Here is an 18,403-nt window from a genome sequence, read left to right on the forward strand (position 1 = left end):
GGTGGACATGGTACGAACCAAACCTCTAGTGGTGACAGCCCTCGGACTCCTCAGGAGTTCTCCAATGAGCCTGTAAGATCCCGAAGTGGTGGTCAGTGCTCCAAACGATCCAGCAGGGAGCATTCAGTTTGCAGCCCAATTAAAAAGAAGAGTAGCCAGACGCCCTCCCTTGATGACTGCCTTGAAGACCTCGACAATATCATCAAGGACGCGAAGGAGCGCAAGTCCCGTCATATCACTGAAGCCGAGGAGATTGCCCAAGTCAATCAGATTTTGAAAGAGGATGGGTACAACGAGAGCGATCTCTTTTTTGCCCAGGCCTTGAGTCTTTGCACCCACAGGGTCCATCGTAGGGCTTTCCTGGGTTTGGTGACCAAAGAAGGCCGATACAACTATGTCAAGGTTACTTTGGACATGATGACTCTAAAGTCCAAGTAATCCAAAGAAACGTTGCTGTTGCGTGGCCTTCGGGTGTATCTGTTTGCGTTAATTCCAGTGTTGCGTACTTCGAGTCATGGTTGTTGTACTACAGACCGTTTCATGAACTTTGTTTGATGCTCAATGTTTGTGTTGTGTTTTAAACTTTGGTTAACAAACAATGATTGTGCGCTGAACAAACAATGTGAGCTGTAGCCTAGTTCTCTCTCAGTTTTGCATTTGGACTCCTTAATTTTGTGCTTCTGCTAACAGCTCAATTCCTTGAAATTGTACTCCAGTTTAGTCCGAACCCATACTATTTTTGGTTTATGCAGCAGGAAGTATAAATTCTTCCTTCACAATGTTGATAATATAAAACTGTTTTGTTGCCTTTTTGAGTTGCAGATGGACAGCAGCGAGGAATCGTCGACCAGTAGGTCTTCTACCGACAGCCACGACGTTAAGAACTTGGCTGCAGCCGCTGAAGTGCTGAGAAGGATTAAAGCAATCCTCAGGATGCATCCACCTTTGGTAAATCCTCCTTGTCCCATAACCAAGCTGAGTGGAGCTCAATGGATGAAATTGAGTCTTGATGACCCTACTAAATGCATAGATAATTTACGTATGTCTCGTGATGCTTTCCTGAACTTGCATGACCGCTTACTTCCATATGGGCTGAAAAGTACAAAAGATTGCGGTTCCATGGAAGCTTTAGGTTTATATATCTGGACTTGTGCACACGGGGCTGGTGTTAGAGAATGCAGGGATAGATTCGAAAGGTCTTTAGATACAATAAGTAGGAAGACTTCTAAGCTGGCAGAGATTATGTTTAGGTGGGCACAGACTGTACTAGTTCCAGCCGATAGTAACTATACACAAGTGAGCAGCGAACTTGCGGAATATGCACCATGGTTTGATGGATGCATTGGTGCTATAGATGGCACTCACATACCGGTGGAAGTGAATCAAGAAGCCAAAGCTGACTTCATTAATAGGGACGGAGAAGTTTCGATTAATGTTTGCGCCATAGTGGACATGCATGGCCGATTCACCTATGTAGGAGCCGGGAAGGCGGGTGCATGTCATGATATGGCGGTTCTCCAAGATTGTCAGGCGGATCAAAGATTCCCGCATCCACCACCAGGTTTGTGCTTATTTTTCAAGCTTTTGATGCAACAGTAGGGTGCGCAGTTTGTTGCAACAAGTGACCATAGTGACAAGACTTAAAATTTTACAATTTTTGTAGGCCGATACTACCTGGCGGACTCGGGTTATATGGAGCAGCAAGGGTATATGACTCCTTTTCGGGATACAAGGTACCATAGGTCACATTTTAGGGGAGTTGATGTTCGCACATTAGATCGTCACAAGAAATTTAACTACATTCACTCCAAGCTGCGCAATATCATTGAACAGAGGTTTGGGCATTTGAAAGAGCGGTGGCATATCCTGGAAGGGGTTCCATTCTTCACGAGGGAAAAGCAAGCATGGATTATCATATCATGCTTTGCAATGGAGAATTATCTGTGGCTGCGTCAATATGGAGATGGTTCAACTTACGATCCATCGGAGTGGGTGGCGATGAATACTACAACTAATACCTCAGAACTGAGGGAGTTAGTTTCTGCTGCTGTGTGGCCGGCATGATTCGTAATTTGTTGCTAGTGAATGGACTCTGAATTTGGTGTTATTATGTGAACAACTAGAATTGACTTGTGGTTTGGCGCCATGTATGGAACTGATGTTGATTGGGGATTTTTTTAATTCTTAATGTTGATCAGTTAATTGTTAATTTTGAATGGTCGAACTAGTAGTTTGATGGTCCGAATGCTATGTGTAATTAACCAGTATTTGAATGTCATTGTCAGGTCTTTTGCTTGTTATGAAAATAAGTGCTACTTAAGAGATGAGGATAATTGTTGCGGTTCATGGACATGGGTGCATTTCCATTGCACCAGTTGCACCATTTTCTTCTTTTCATATGCTGCATTGGCGCCAAATTTTGAATTTGAATGGGACTGTGAAAGAGTCCGACGCATGGTGTACTTCTGCCAGCATCCCAACCATCTAGCAGATCCCTCCAGCCGCTACAGGAAAAAAAACAGCAGCTACTGTTCCGTCTTCAACCAGTCCAGCCAGAATCAGACCAGCCAGGGCTTTTAGCCCATCGGAACAGGCCAAAATTTGGCCCACCACAGCCCAATCCCTGTATGGCTACCCACCTCCAACGCAACCTTATCCTCTTTACTGTCTTCTTCTCCCAGACCTAGTGCCCAATCCCCATCCCTCTCACCCCCGGCGGCGGCGCCTCCGAGACCTCCGTGTGACCGCGCCCCCACAAATTGCTAGCGGGTGGAGAGCATGCCGAGGAGCAGCGGTGACGGGGCGGCCAGCGGTGTCTGCGTCACGATGACGCGCGGCCGCGGCAGCCGGAGCCCGGCGGCGAGCGGCAACATGACCCACGGCCGCGGCAACAGGAGCACAACGGATGAGCGGCAACACGGACGCGCGGCCGCGGAGCGGCGGTCGGCACCACAACACGACGGGCGGGGCTGAGTACTCAGGTGGCTTGCCGGCTGCTTGCGACGCCGGCTGCTTGCTTGCTATTGCTACTACGCCTGCAGCCTGCTGCTTGCATCCTTGCTTGCTTGCGCCTGCTGCTTGCATCCTTGCTTGCTTGCTACGCTGGCTGCTTGCTCGTGGATCTGCTGCTTCCTCGTTTGCATTTGTGTTGCTACTGCTGCCTTCGTAGTTGTATCTCGGGTTGTTTGGGTAAACCCGAACCCGAACCCGAAATGTCGGGTACCCGAAATGTCGGGTTTTGTTTATTTTGAATAAATTTCGGGTTGAAGATTTTAAAACCCGAAATTTTAAAAACCCGAAAAATCCGATCCGAAATTTTCGGGTAGCCCGAACGCCCAGCCTACGACCAGACTTTAAGCGACATACTCCGTTATGTCCGCAATGAATGGCATCGTCCTCGTTCGCTCACGCGGAGAATGGGTCGTTTCTGCCTCTTTAAAATTGCTAGTGGGCACTACATTTATATTTTTTTAGTTGCAACATGTTCACTTTTAGACGATTTGCTAGAAGAACCCCAGGTCACTGTAGCTGATGTTCAAAACTTGATGAAGGAGGCTGCCATTCTTGCTGCTCCCGGTGATCTTAAGGAATAGCGAGGAAGAGATTTATGATGCCCTGGAGGGGATCATCGCTGGGACTGAGAAGAAAACTCCTGCTGTTCGCGAAGAGAAGAGGAGACCTGTGGCTTATCATGGCAACTTTTTGTCGCCCCGAATTATAAGACCATCTCCAAAAAACTAGTTAAATTTCACTCTTGATATTACAATTTAGCTAGTCTTTACTCTCCATATGCCTGTACTATCCAACAGACTACCCATCACACTCTTCTTTTCCCATCCCCGCCACCTCTTCCCGCCGTCCACTGCCCATCCTCGCCGTCCGTCGCCCCGTCCTCGCTGTCCGCTGCCCCTTTCCCTCCGTCCGCGCTAAGGAGCTGTCATGGCTTGTCGGCATCTCCTTACTGAGACCTGCAGAGGCGGGGCAGGCGTTCGCGCGGCAGCAGGCCGCGCTCATGGACCTACAGGCAGAGCTCGAAGAGGCGCTCACCAAGAGCAACGCCGCGGTGCGGGCGAGCTCCGGCCTGGCCGGGGGACCAAGCTGCGAGGGAGGCAGGGTGCGGGAGGAGGAGCTCTACGGGCCAGCGGCAGGCGGAGGAGGAGCTCCGCGGCGGGCGCCGGAGCGGGGAGGAGGAGCTCCGGGGGCGTCGCAGCGGGCGGAGGATCTCCGCGGGCAACGCGGACGGGCGGCACGCGGGAGGGCCGATGGCGAGTTGAGGGCGCACGACATTCTTACTGAGCGAAGGAGGTGGGATGACAAGCCGGGTACCGAAGCGAGAGGGATGGAGAGACTGTTGCATTGCATTTTTTTGTGTCGTTTCATTATATTTGCCGATCCAATTTGTTTGAGAGAGATTTTTGGAGTTGCTCTAAGTTGAATTGGATTGACCCTGGGCCACTAATCTATCCATGGTCTCTGGATTTGCAGAGGCTGGACATGCTTGACACATGCCTGAATATGATCCGGTTTCTAAGATTTCCATCATTCCTCGTACATGGTCAAGCTGGTGGAGTCGCATTGTTTGCTCCAAGGGAAGAGAGGCTTGAATCTGGATTGTACAGCAAGACCTATCGTGAGTCAACCTGCCAGTGGTTTGGCACCCCAAACCATTACTGAACCGAACCATTTCATAATATATATTATAACACTCCAAACCACCCCACTCCACTATCTTCCAAAATTAAATTAAATCAAACTGCATACAACATCTCAACCAAATTAGACCAGTCCACCTCTGACCCCATAGTTTCAACCCACCTGCAAACCCACAGTTTCAACCCAACTCAACCAAGCTTGAGGATGTTCAGTGCCGGACCTTGCCGAGGATGGCCATTTCCGCCGCCATCACCCGCGCCGCATTGCCCTTCCACAGCCGCTTCACGAGCAGCAAACAGTGTAATAATACCAACAATGATTATCTGAATGATCTGTTCTATCTAGCAGGCAGCTGAGCAGCAAGCATCGCAGCGCAGCAGTAGAGCAGCCACCAGCGAAGCGCAGCAAAGCAGAGCAGCCACCAGCTATTGGCGGAGGAAAAGCAGGCAAGCAACTCGCGGGCCCGTATCAAGCCGACCACGCCGGCCACATCGAGGGGCGGGGCGCCTCCGGTCCCCTCCGCGCGGGCTCGGGCGGGTCGCCGCTGCCCACGTCGAGCACAGGCCGATCGTGCCGGCCCCTCGCGCGACCTCGGGTAGGTGCCCGCCAGCCAACGCGAGCGCGGGCGCGCGGCCGCGAGGCGGGACACCGCCGGCCCCCTCCGGTGCAGATGTAGGGTCGAGATGGCGGACTAGAGGGGGGTGAATAGTCCTTTCTAAAACTAATTGCGCCGGCTAACCGAAACTTATGCGGAATTGAAACTATTCGCTTAGCCAAGACTTCACCCCTCTAACTATGACTCTAAGACACCTCCAAAAAGATCATACATAAAGCAAATGGAGTGCTAAGCTAACAAGAGCTCTCATAACAATTCTAATGCCAAGCCACACAAGCCTAAGCACTAGTACTTCACAAACAAGGGGAGTTCCTACACAATTCTAATGAGCAAAAGCACAAAGCCAAATCTAAGCTCACTAGATGCTCAAGGACAAGGATACACAATCCAAACCCAAGAGCTCAACTTGCTTAGCTACACAATCTAAGCAAGAGCAACTAATTAAACTACACAAGCTAACTAGTTACACTAGGATCTCTACTTCTAGCTACACAAGCAAGAAGATGATTAACAAGCTACACAAACTAACTAATCACTAGAGAGCAACTACACAAGCACACGATATAGATGAATGTAAATATAAGGCTTGTGATTTGGAGAATGCAAACCACCGAGAAGAGTAGACAAAATTGACACGGTGATTTTTATCCCGAGGTTCACTTGGTTGCCACCAAGCTAATCCCCGTTGGGACAAGCTCCAAGGTTGCCGCCGATCCTCTTTCTAGTGGTGAGTCTCAAGTCACACTCTCCCACGTGGAGTGCTCACACCGAGCTCTAGCACATAATCCTGCCGGACCACTTGTTGCTCTTCACGTTTCGCTTAACTAGAGTTGCTCTTCGCGGCTCCCGCGGGGTGAGCACAATACCCCTCACAATCTCTTCTCCGGAGCACCGCACAATCTTCTTGCGGGCTTCAACGGAGCCTCTTGCCACCAAGCCGTCTAGGAGGTGGCAACCTCCAAGAGTAACAAGCACACCGGCTTGCAACACGATCACCTAGTGCCACTTGATGCAATCTCTCAAAGCATTCGCACTAGAATCGCTCTCTCACTCGATCGGATGATTACTACCAAGTTAGAGTGAGTAGAGGGCTCTCAAGCACTCTCACACATGGACACCAAGTCCCCAAGGTGCACAGCCACCTCAAATGGCCGGCCACACCCTCTATTTATAGTGGGAGGCCCCAAACTAGCCGTTACACTCAAATCCCGTGAAAACAGAGTAACCGCTGTACGATTCTATCAGATGGTCGGCTCTTATTTTTTCAATCATAGTAAAAATTCTAATGATAGAAATAGTAATCCAGAATTTTATTTTGGTCTCTTTAATATTTTGCTATAATTATATAATTTTGTTTCAGATTTAGGAGGTTACTTTGACTTTTTAATAATGACATAATTGGATAATTCATATACAAATTTAGGGGTTATTTCCATTATTTTAAGAGAATTTTTACGATGATCGAAAAAAATAAGAGTCGTCCATCTGATAGAATCGTACGGTGGTTAAGAGAGGAATTACCTGAAAGTACCTAGACTAAAGTACCTGGTGGTATAAAAATGTGGGATCAAGTACAAAAAAGTGGGACCGCATACTGATTTAATTTAATTTTTGTAAATACCTTCTAGAGATTGACGGCTAAAAAAAATTCAAGGCAAAAGTACTTGAAAGTACTCATTGGTACTTTGCAATCATTGTAACAGAGCTCTTATTTTAATAATGGCATATGTGGGTAATTTACACCAAGATTAGGTGGTTACTTTACATTTTTTATAATGTCAGAGGTGGGTAATTTAGATACATATTTAGGGGGTTACTTTAGTCTATTTTCATAATGGCAGTGATGGGTAATTTATTAGAAAAGATAACATATCCAGCGACTATTATGATTGGAGTTATCGGATTGATGGCTAGATGTTTCCGATTTTTATAAGAATTTCTAGGATTTCTCTAATTTTTTAGAGTGTCCACCTAGAATCCTAGATGGCTTCACATGAGGCTTCAAAATGAACCTCTAATTAGTAATAGTAAGAGCAACTCCAGTATGGCTTCTAAATTTAGATGAGCAAATGCTTATTTAGAAGCTCACTTCTAAATTTTACTCACCCAAACATGGGTCTCCACTCCAGCGGGCTGAGTAAATTAGGCTTCTATTTTTTCAACTGACAACTGGGCCCCACCTGTAATTCTCCACTCCCACTCCCACCCATCTCACCTTCCTTGTGTGGCCGCGCCCTCCGGCTCCTGCTCCCCACCGGGCGCCGCTGGCAGCGACGCCATCCTCAGCCCACCTCCCACCATGGCACCACCGCCGCGCGTCCTCCAACATACCTCCCCACCGCCACGGCCGCCCCTGCCCATCCCATCTTGCTTCCCGGCCGCCGCCAACCTCCGCCTGCCTCGTTGCCCCGCGCGCGCTCCCGCTCTGCTTCCGCCGCCGCCATCCTCCGCCGTCGCGGCCGCTGCCGCCGCACCCCCGTCCCCTACTCCCCACCGCGTGCCGCCGCGGGCGAGCAGCGCCGCCGCAGGCAAGCTCCGCGCCGCCACAGCCCGTGGGCGGGGCGAGCTCCGCGCAGAGAAGCTCCGCCGCGGGCCGGCGGGCGAGCAGCGCTGCCGCGGGGCGGGCCGCGTGCGGCGGCCGGTGCTCGGCGGAGTGCCGCGAGGAAGGCGAGGAGAGCTGAAGGGGATCGGGATGAAGAAGTGAAAAAAAAAGAAATCAGTGGGGCCCACAGTTGGCAGCCCAAATAGAGGGCCACCAAATTGGGGGGGGGGTGGGGGAGAAATTAGTAAGGCCTACCAAAATGGCAGCCCATTTGCTCCCCTGCTGGAGATTAATTTTTGATGTCCACTGACTAAATCTTCATATGGAAGTCCATTTACTCTCCCTACTAGAGTTGATCTAAGAGACTAATAAAAACTTCTCTGTGATATACGTGGTATGCACAAGTAGTATAGGTAGTATTGAGGCAATTTTGGAAAAAAAATATTGGTGGCATGCCTGTAATGTAACCCAGCAGTGAAATCATCATTGTTGCTTTACCATTTATTTTAGGTTTTCATTTGTATCCTATCCTGTTCACTTCTCTCTTCTCGTGTCTGTGGTGGCAGCATTGGAGGCGGCACCGGTGATGCAGACCATGGGTACGGCCGCGTGCTGGCCCACGCGAGCAGCAGCCACCGGCTGTGGGGACACTGGCGAGCGGACCCGCGCGAGCCGCGGCCCCCAGTGTGGAGGGCGGGTCGGCGAGAGCAGATGCGAGCGGCGGTGGAGAGCGGGGAGTGGCGGAGAGGGGGAGGGCAGTAGGTGGCGGTGAGAGGTAGGGGATGGCGCTAAGGGGTGGCAATCGCTGGGTGCAGCCTTGATCCGGATACGGAGGAGGAGAAAATGGGCGGCCAGGAGAACACCGAGGAGGAGGAAGGTTGCAGCGGCCGTCGGCCCACGGGGTGGGCACATGGTGGCCATAGTTTATAATTTTAGTAATTGTGTGACAACATAATCAATGAGACTAACAATGTTTATGAGCTCTAGTTTGTAGGATTTTTAGGATGCATGGATGAAGTCCAATCCATAGTCAACGTGTATAATTCACTATCAAGATGTCCAAATAATAGTAAAAACCAGATATAGAATATATTTGATATTTCTAAATAATAGCCAAGACGAGTTTGACAAGTGTCAGCAGGAATACATATGCCCGGTTAAACTGACGATATGAAAAATCAACGGGTCGGTGCATGATCCGTGCAAAAATTTAGTTCTCATTTACTTCCCAGTTCCAAAAATATCCATTAATTCCTTCAAACTTAGTTTTTTTTGCATTGGTTCTGACCTTTAATTGCTCACAATATTCATCCCCTCCCTCTAATAACTATATTTTTTCACGAAAGGATCTGTAGCCTAGTGGTTACAAGAGCATCGGTAGCATCTCATGTCCTGGGTTCGACTTGCGAATATCCTAGGATTTAACGGCATTGTACATTCAGTGATAGGCAATGTTCCCGTCGATAGCGAGGCGCCTGTGGTGACTTCGTCAATCTTGAGGATTTATCGGCTCAGTCTTCGATGATACTCATAAGGGTAGGGTTTGCGTACGTGTTCATAGGGGTGTGAGCATGCGCGCATTGTGAGTGTCTGAGTTGTACTGTGTAATCTAAAAAAAACTATACTTTTTCTTTACCAATTATTTGCGCTCATGTAACCATAGCAAGGTGGTCTACCTTCTTATTTTGTTTATTAAGAGATGATTGGTGTCCTGTTTATAATTTATTATATTTGTTTTCTTGAATATTTATTTTGGATGTTTTGTGGCTGATCGCTTCAAGATCACAAATTTTAAAGACTCTAAGCAGCAACAACTGTTCATAAGTGGAAGGCCCTCGAAACTTGGTGTTTCCTATAACCTCAAGTAAACTCAAGTGTATGATCTTGCGCATTGCAAATAAAGTGCAATTCCATACTCGTTGGTATCTTTTGTATTCATTTGCAGTACAAGCTGTCAAAATTAGTACTTATTATTGTACTATTGAATAATATTTATTTTTCTAGGGGTTTGTGTGCAGTTTTTTCTCCGAAAAAATTCATTTTTTAACATGAACTATCACGATCGTCTGATTTTAAACCTTAAACTACATGAGATCTTCTACAATGGTTGGTGGTGCCTCCCGGTGCCTCTTGGTGCCTTCCCTAAATAATTAATTTAATTAATTTAAGGTGCGGAAGGGTACTGTGGTAATTTCGCCCTCCCCCTCCACCCCAAACCCCACGCCCCTGGCCTATCCGCCCGCACAGTACAACCGCCCTGCCTCGCCCCTCGCTGGATCGCCATGAGTTCGCCGCCGCCCTGCTCTACCCCCGCCACCGTGACCGCTGACACCCTGCACTCGGCCCCGCCCTTGCTCTTTGCGTCGACCGCCCTGCCCTCGACCCCGCCGCCATAGGCGTCACCCTACTCCGCGCGCTAGGTAGGGTTTGAACACCGCCTGTTGTGTTCCCTACACCCCCGAGTCGCGACATTGCCGTTGCGCCTGCTTCATCCCCCACCAGCTGCCCCATGTTTGGTCATCCAGCCACAAGTACTTGGATGTCACCTCCTCTTGGTGTGTGCCTTGTTTCATGATCAGATGATAACTTTCCCAAGATAGTATTCAATGATTGGAGGTTTGTTTGTAGTCTGCATTCTCAAGTGTCAGAAATAGTGTGACTTTTTTTAGATTAAGGAAAATCCGGTCTCGATGTCTCACAGGAAAATCGATCATCTTTTCAACAAATTATCTTGTTAATATGACTCCTTCTTGTAAGCACCAAAGGTATTGTACCTTAGAAACTAGTTCAAGCCACAAACTCAGTTTGTCTCCTACTAGGGCTCTTCTAAAGGAAATATTCAAAGGTGTTGTACTAAGAGTAGCAGCCACAGTTTGATTTTTCCTTCTCACAATATTATACAGAGTAGGGTATTGCTGCATCATGGGCTCTTAGAATATATCTCCCTGGTTTCAGAATTATCTCACTTTGTTTCATCCTTTTCAACTCATGTATGGTTTCATGCAGTACTACAACCCCTTCTAGAATATATCTCCCTGGTAGGAAGGCACTCTTAGAAGGTTTTGTTAATCTGTTAACCATTGTTAAGAGTCTATTAGTCAAAACCTTAGTAAAGATTTTGAAACTAACATTCAATATACATATTGGTCTATACTGCTGAATCATCTTTACTTCTTGTAATTTTAGGATTAAAGTTATCACTCCAAAGTTTAAGTTGAACAAATCCAGAGCTTGGTAGAACTCCAAAAAACATGGCCATTAGTTCATCTCTATGACACTCCAAAAAACTTGGTAGAACTCTCCTGGGAAGCCATCAGGTGCTGGAGCTTTATTATGTTTCAATTGGAATATTGCATCTAGTACTTCCTTCTCAGTGAATTGTTCTGTCAGCATGCTGTTTTCTTCCTCAAGTACTTGTGTAATGTCTCCTCTTATTGTTTCGTCTAGAGAGAAATCATTCCTCTCTGAGTTCCCAAAGAGCTTCTTGTAGTAGTTTGTAATGTATTCCTGCAGATTGTCTTCTCCCTCAATTGCCTCCTCCTCTTGTTGTAGTCTATAAATACTGGTTTTTCTTCTTTTGCCATTTACCACCATCTGGAAGTACTTAGTATTACTATCCCCTTGGATCAATTTCTTAGTCTTAGATCTTTGGAATCACTTAATCTCCTCCTCTCATAGCAGTTGGAATGGTGTGAATTTGCTATATGTTTATTTAATTTGTTTAATGTTGTTGATGGATGCAAGAGGAAATGGTGGATCTTGAGTCTTTGCTGGAGTACAGTGAAATTGTTAGCAAGATGTTTGCTAACAAAGATGAAGGATATCAGTTTTATAACGCATACACACTTGGCAAAGGATTTAGTGTGAGAAAAAGCTATGTTGAGTGGAACAGTTACCACACTGAGCTGACCCTTCGGAGGTATGTTTGCAGTCATCAAGGTTACCGTGAAAAGAAGTACATGAAGAAGGAGGATAAGAAGCGGAGGCCACGAGATATAACTCGTGTTGGATGCCCTGCAAAATTGGTGATTGCACTAGATCAGAACACCGGGCAGTGGTATGTGAAGAATTTCATCGATGAACACAACTATCCGCTTGCGCCAGCCAACTTTGGTTGTCTGCAGGCTGAAATTGTCGAGTTGGGGGTTGCTGGGATCCGCAAACACTAAATATTTGAAATTATGGAGATGCAGTACGGTGGGTATGACAAGGTTGGCTATACATCAAGGGACTTGTATAATTTCTGCCATCTCTATAAGCAGGATATAATTGCTGGTGGTGATGCTCAAACAGTCATCAGTCACCTGAAGGAACATCAAAATAGAGATTCTGATTTCTTTTTCAAGTACATATCTGATGGGAAAGGACACCTGCAGGGGCTGTTCTGGTGTGATACTCAATGTCTGCTTGATTATGCTGCATTAGGTGATGTCGTTGTTTTTGATAGCACCTACAAAACAAATCGGTACAACCTGCCCCTTGTTCCTTTTGTTGGGGTGAATCACCATTACTGCACAGTTATTTTCGGATGTGGAATTATTGCTCATGAGAATATTGAGCCATATGTGTGGCTGCTGAAAATATTTACTGAAGCTAATGTTCAGAAGCATCCTGTTTCCGTGATCACAGATGGAGACCTTGCTATGCAGAGAGCAATCAGTGTAGTGTGGCCGAATTCACCGCATAGGCTTTGCAGATGGCATATTGAGCAGAACCTTGTGCACAATATTCATGATGATACAATGAAGGATGAGTTCAGGACTTTTATGTATGACCTTTGCTCCATAGAAGAGATTGAGAGAAAATGGCAGACATTCCTCGATAAGCATGATGTCACAGAGGGCTCGTGGCTTTATCAAATGTATGAGGTGAGAGCAATCTGGTGTGTTGCATATCATGCCGGTAATCGCTATTTAGGATTGAGGAGCAACTAACGGAGTGAGAGCATGAACTCTAGGCTTCAGATGAAACTGGATGGTAAAATGACCCTGTTAGAAATAGTACAGCACTATGGGAGCTGTCTTACAAAGGTGCACAAAATTGAGGCGAATGATGACACAAATGCACTGCAATCTAAGCCATTCACAGAACCAGATGCTTCAATTCTTTAGGTAAACGCGAAGAAAAGGTTCACATCAAACGTTTTTAAGACCAAGGTACAGTTCAGTGTGGAAGCAGCTAAGAAGTGTACTCTAATTGAGATTCTTGATGGCGATGACACAACTGAGTATATTGTTGTCACACCCCAAAATTTCAATTTTGGGTTGTGAATATGTTTTCGAATAAAATTATGTATTTTCTAAATATTTTGATAATTTTTCAAAATTTTCTGACATTTATTCTCATTTTTTTCTAGAGTTAAATCCATTAAATGGAAATTTCTAGAATCATTTTTCATGAGATTCAAGTATTCTATTTGGACTCGCCGCGTCCCAAACTATCTCCAGGGTTTCTCTTTGAATTTTTGGAATTTTAAAGATATTTCTTTTTTTGATTAAAATATTTATCTAGACTTTTCTAGATATATTTTAATCCTGGAAATATTATTCTGAGTGATCGAAATCCTTTCTGTTTTCTTCCCGGTTTGGATTTAACTTATTTTGCCCCATCGAGTTTCCGATTCTCTAATCTCTCACGTCGATCAAATCACGCTCGAAACGGAGTGTTATCTCAATTTCGGCATTTTCCTGTGATGTTTCGCTTTCCGAAGACCAGTACTGTCGCTGTAGAATACTCAGTTCAACCTCAATCTCCCGTAGCCGCCCATCCTTTTTCCCTCTCTCCGTACACTTCTCTGCGTGGCCCAAATTCTACCCGTCAGCCCAAATCAATCTCGCCCGAGCGAGTGCCGATCGTTTCTCTCTTTCTCTCTCGCTTTCTATTCTGTTTGTGATCTTGAACAGCCAGTTAGGCTCATCCGATCATCTCGTTTGTTTATGCTCTCGAACATCCTGTTTTCAACCAGCCTGTTTTTCAATTGGGCTCACAACCGAACTCCCTCGGGTCTCGGGAACTCCTGTCCATCCCGACCCCCCACATAGTCACGCCGGCCTGCTCAACAGCACAGGCCGTTGTCGCCCTTCTTTTTGGGCCTGCGTGCCACGAACTGCCGCTTGAGCACGCCGAGCTAGGGTTGCGACTCCTCAAGTCTGCGCATCCCTGCTCTGCGTCACTGTGACAGAACCACCTAAATTAAACCGGCTTAAGTGCGCCATCTATCATCTTAATACTTAATCAAGTCACTGCGCACTTAAACGGTGTAATCCGGCAGCCTGTTGGGTTAAGGATCGAAAACACTGGAAGTCTCACCCGAAGGCGAGCACAGATGATTACAAATAGACAGAAGTTTCTCAAATTTCAAATTACAAAACAGAGCTTAACAAAATGAATTTATGTAATACATCAGAGTTCAAAATGCAGCGGAAATTAAATAAAAGCTCGGTTTGAAAACAACGTTATCTATGTAGTCGTGAGGACGTCACATCGAGCCAACCGATGTGAATCCTGATTAGCTTAAACCAGCAGCAGCTACCTGAAAACATGATAACAACAAACCCTGAATATGCTAATACTCAGCAAGACTTGCCCGACTAGTGGTATATACTTAGCCGACTCCTAGACATGCAAAGCTATTTGGCTCTGGTGTTATTTTGCTGAAAAGCTACTAACAGTGAATCCTTACTTTCAATATTTTAGCTCACGGTTATTATACAAATACCAACTAGGTTTGCACCAACATCTAGAGCACGTATGGTTGATCACATTATCTTTTCAGAGTACCACAGCCAAATATTCTCAGTTCAATCCCATCCCACTTCTTTACTATGATGTGACGAAGTGACCAAGGTTCTCTTAACCGAGAGAGATGGTGAATCGATCCGATTTAACCTTGCAAGGTGGACCTAACACACACGTCACATATAGGCCCGTCGGACCCTACGTGGTAGCCCTTCACATATGCACACCGAATAGCCGAACTGCCCTGCGACCCGGGACTGCTAGCCCCATCGATACCAACGAAGGGTCATCCATGAGTTTGTATACTAGCTCCACTGGTGAAGACAGTATCAAGTCCGGCTACCAGTGCACATATGGTACTGAATTTACCGGTTTCGACTACCTCCTACTTCCGGTACGTGGTTAGTACTATTCAAACTTGGTCAGCATGGCCAACAACGGTACGGTCCTCAATCGACACAGGCGGAGGCTCACTTTCCATTCATTCCATGTCCAGAACCAACTTTCCTCCGCCCAGTCTCCATTTTTCCTTTCTTTTCTCAATGCTTCATTTTCCAGTAACTTTTCCCTAAGTAACAAGACCTATATCTCGCGAGTGACAGGAATCACTCGACTTCTACCGGGTCCCTAATTAGCAAGCATTTCTAACGGTGCCTGTATACTAGTAGAGACTCATTGGTACTTAGGGAGAAACATGCATACTAGGGTTTCATTCAACTCCTAGAAAACTTAATGCACAATACTTAAATAATAACATTGAATACTGAAAATAGAGGTTATGCTCCGGGGCATGCCTGGGATTTGACACAATTCAGTTAGTTAGTTTGTACCAGCTTGCTTGCATCTCCGGTCCTAGCTTGCACTTCATTCGGTCCTTCCATCTTTTGGGTCGGTTTATCAGTACACCAGCTTCTGGATCAACTCTAACATCACCCTTCAGTTCCACGCGTCACACATCTAGCGTATCTAAATGAGATGCAATAATACGGATGTCTGAATGCGTGGATGTGTAGTATACGATACAGCAAAAAGGTCAAGCAGGGTAGGCACAAGGTCATGATTGCATGGGCATGAGCATGATGCAGTGCTATGCGATACGACTAAAAAGAAAGACATGACTGGGCAATCATTTATCGAGTAAGCACTGCAAACAAGCTCAAAAGGCAAAATGAGTTGGTGCTACAAACGAGAGTTTATTCAAGTATTTTAGCCTGAAGTGTTTCCTAAAAAAAACATTACTAAACTTATCTAGGACAAGCCAAGCAAAACATAAAGTAAGGAGCAACTAGGAAGATTTATTTAACTAACAAGCAACTTAAGCAAGTTAAATAAAAGCAACCTATAAACTGGTTCTAAGAGGGATTAACATGATTTACACAGGAACAAGAATCAAATTGCTGAATGTGAGCATGCAAAAGAGCATTTATTAGCAACAATAATAAAAGGAAACCTGTAGCTAGGAACCAAACAAATGTAAAAACATAACTTGCATGTATAAACGGGTAACCAAATTTTACTAACATGATAAGATATGGATAAGTCATGTAATAAATATTTATCAACATTTATTGATGACAGGAGCTATTTTATTTAGCCTTAGCAAGATAAACTAACCAATTAAAGATCTACAACATGCACACTTCTTCTGGTCATGAAACTTTTACAGCGAAATATAAATGCAAAGACTAGGCTAGTGTATAAATATTGCATGCTCAGGATTTATAAATTAATTAGCACCAACACAACAAGTTTTAATTAAAATTAAGCATGTGAGAGCAAGATAAATGTATAGATCACTATATTCTGTAGATACATAGCCAAATTAAGTGTTTGGAAGACATCACGACATCATACAAGAGCAGTGGAAACACATTTTCCATTTTTACACATTTATATTATTTATAAACTATTTACTTAGCATTCAACAAGTTAAACCAATAACTCGGTCATACTGCACTCAATGAACTTGAAATTTTTACCATAGCACACGCATCACAATAATAGCCTACCACCAAATTTTCACATCATTTGGAGCACTATAACTGCAGTTATGAAAAAGACAAGCAACACTAGCATTAAAATCTTAACAAGCATAAATCTATTTCTACAGAAATAATTTTCAACTAACACCTATCATATTATGATTCCACTGCATAGATCTATTCACAAGGATTCCAAAACATCTTCATTTGCTATTTTATGATTTTTCTAGAATTTACTATGAATTTTCAAATTTTCAGCAAATTTTTCGAAAAAGACCCTTCGGGCACTATTCATTTGAGTCTATACTTGTGCAGAAAACCCCCTGGATTTGTCCCTATTGCTGTGTGGGGTCCCTGGTCGCGATTTTTTTTAGCAGAGGAGTATGGAGGACGGCGATTCAAGCGAGGGGAGGGCTTCCCGACGACGAGGAAAGTGTGGGGGAGTAAGAGGGACACGAGAGCTACCTGCGGGTGGTCTTGGTTGATGCCGGGGTGGCCGAAGGAGGGCCCGCGGCGGGAGCAGGGGCTTGGCGTGCGGCGGTGCTCCGATGAGGCTGGGCGAGCAGGGACGGGTTGGGGACCTTCAGTGGGCCGAGAGGGACCCGTTCCGGGGCTCGGCTCGAGCGGAGGTGGTCTGGAGGGGAGGGGTCGACGGGGAGCAGGAGCTCTGGGCGGCTCCAATGGCGGCGGGTGGTGACTGAGCCGATTCCGGCTGATTCGGCCGAGGAGAAGCTTGACCGCGGGCTGGGGAAGGTGGAGGGGATGGTGAGGGGGCTCGGGGTGCGAGGAATCGAAGAGCAACGACCGGAGATGGCCGGACTCGACGACGGCGGCGGTCTGCTCGACTGGGTCACGAGGAGGAAGAAAGGATGGGAAAAAGGGGATCGGCCAAGGAGCAGAATGGATCGAGGCCAAGTGGATAAGGTCGGCTCGATATGGAGGGCAAGTTCGCCCGGCGGCCGACGCGTGGTAGTCATTGCTGGGCTGCCGGTCGTGGCATGGGCATCGGGAGCAGATAAACACCGGGAGAAAATGGTTCAACGAAATTTAGCTCGATTTTGACCCTCCAAAACTCAAAACTTCATATAGAAACTCGAAATTTGGCCAAAATAAAAGTTGTAGAGGAAGAGAAGGTCTACAACTTTGCTTTTGGGCAGAACTTGATTTGAGGCTCGAATCATGGAGAAAAACGAGATTGAACTCAGCTAAGTTGAGGAACACTATGCGAACTTGATTAGCGCTAACGACGATCTTCAGTCCATGATTAATGGGTTAAGCACATAATTAGCATCGCGATTAACACTGGAGTGTTACCATCACCATCCACGCAAGTGCGTCCCTGCTCGCGCAGCATCGCCGCGCCTAGCCGCCGCTGCCTCTGCTCGCCTGAAGCGCCGCCGTCCTCGAGCTGTGCACGATTGCCAGGACCTTTGCTCCACCGCCAACTTTAATTGGTTTCCTTGGCTCTGTAAGCTGTCGCCGCCGTTGCAGTTTTTTCTGCCTTCTCCACCACGAGATGCTGCCCAAGGTGACTAATACCGATCCTCCTCCGTAGCCTCACACCTACACATGATGAAGGCTCATCCTTTGTTGTCGTCATTGGTTCAGCATCAACAAATCTATCACGTGGTCATGGGAAGCTACGTCACCGACCACCACCTCAAGCACCTATACCGGCCGTGGAACACCTGCGCCGCCTCACCTCGTCGCAGTTCTGCTGCTGCGTGAAGCACCGCGCTGCCGTCGTCACGTCGCTGATTCCACGCGGCCTCGCCAACGACACGCAGCACCATCGATAGGAGAAAAGCCACGAACAGGACGCCGGTGCCGCTGATCTCGCCGAACATACCACCGCCGCCTTCTTCCCGGCGA

The 18,403-nt window shown here is 46.5% G+C and overlaps 1 protein-coding gene and 1 long non-coding RNA gene across 2 annotated transcripts; one reads left to right on the forward strand and one right to left on the reverse strand.

The window, feature by feature from the left end:
- The first annotated feature begins 1,343 nt into the window (after window positions 1-1,343).
- Window positions 1,344-2,275, forward strand: LOC120642991. Its single transcript, XM_039919539.1, has 2 exons — window positions 1,344-1,561; window positions 1,664-2,275. Exons 1-2 carry the CDS (start codon window positions 1,453-1,455, stop codon window positions 2,062-2,064), a joined length of 510 nt encoding a protein of 169 aa, XP_039775473.1. The 5' UTR covers window positions 1,344-1,452; the 3' UTR covers window positions 2,065-2,275.
- An 11,809-nt stretch (window positions 2,276-14,084) lies between these two features.
- Window positions 14,085-17,130, reverse strand: LOC120640756. Its single transcript, XR_005661981.1, has 3 exons — window positions 16,997-17,130; window positions 15,380-15,515; window positions 14,085-14,343 (listed from the first exon to the last, which is right to left on the reverse strand). It is a non-coding gene; the product is annotated as an uncharacterized LOC120640756 (long non-coding RNA).
- Window positions 17,131-18,403: the final 1,273 nt, after the last annotated feature.

Source organism: Panicum virgatum, chromosome 7K, assembly GCF_016808335.1.
Source record: "Panicum virgatum strain AP13 chromosome 7K, P.virgatum_v5, whole genome shotgun sequence".
Lineage (NCBI taxonomy): Eukaryota > Viridiplantae > Streptophyta > Magnoliopsida > Poales > Poaceae > Panicum > Panicum virgatum.

What these genes read in the sequence shown, in the direction of transcription:
- LOC120642991 (XM_039919539.1), top strand. Translation starts at nt 1,453, where the DNA reads ATGCATGGCCGATTCACCTATGTAGGAGCCGGGAAGGCGGGTGCATGT. An exon ending in ATTCCCGCATCCACCACCAG is followed by an intron (nt 1,562 to 1,663) that starts GTTTGTGCTTAT and finishes CAATTTTTGTAG; the next exon opens with GCCGATACTACCTGGCGGAC.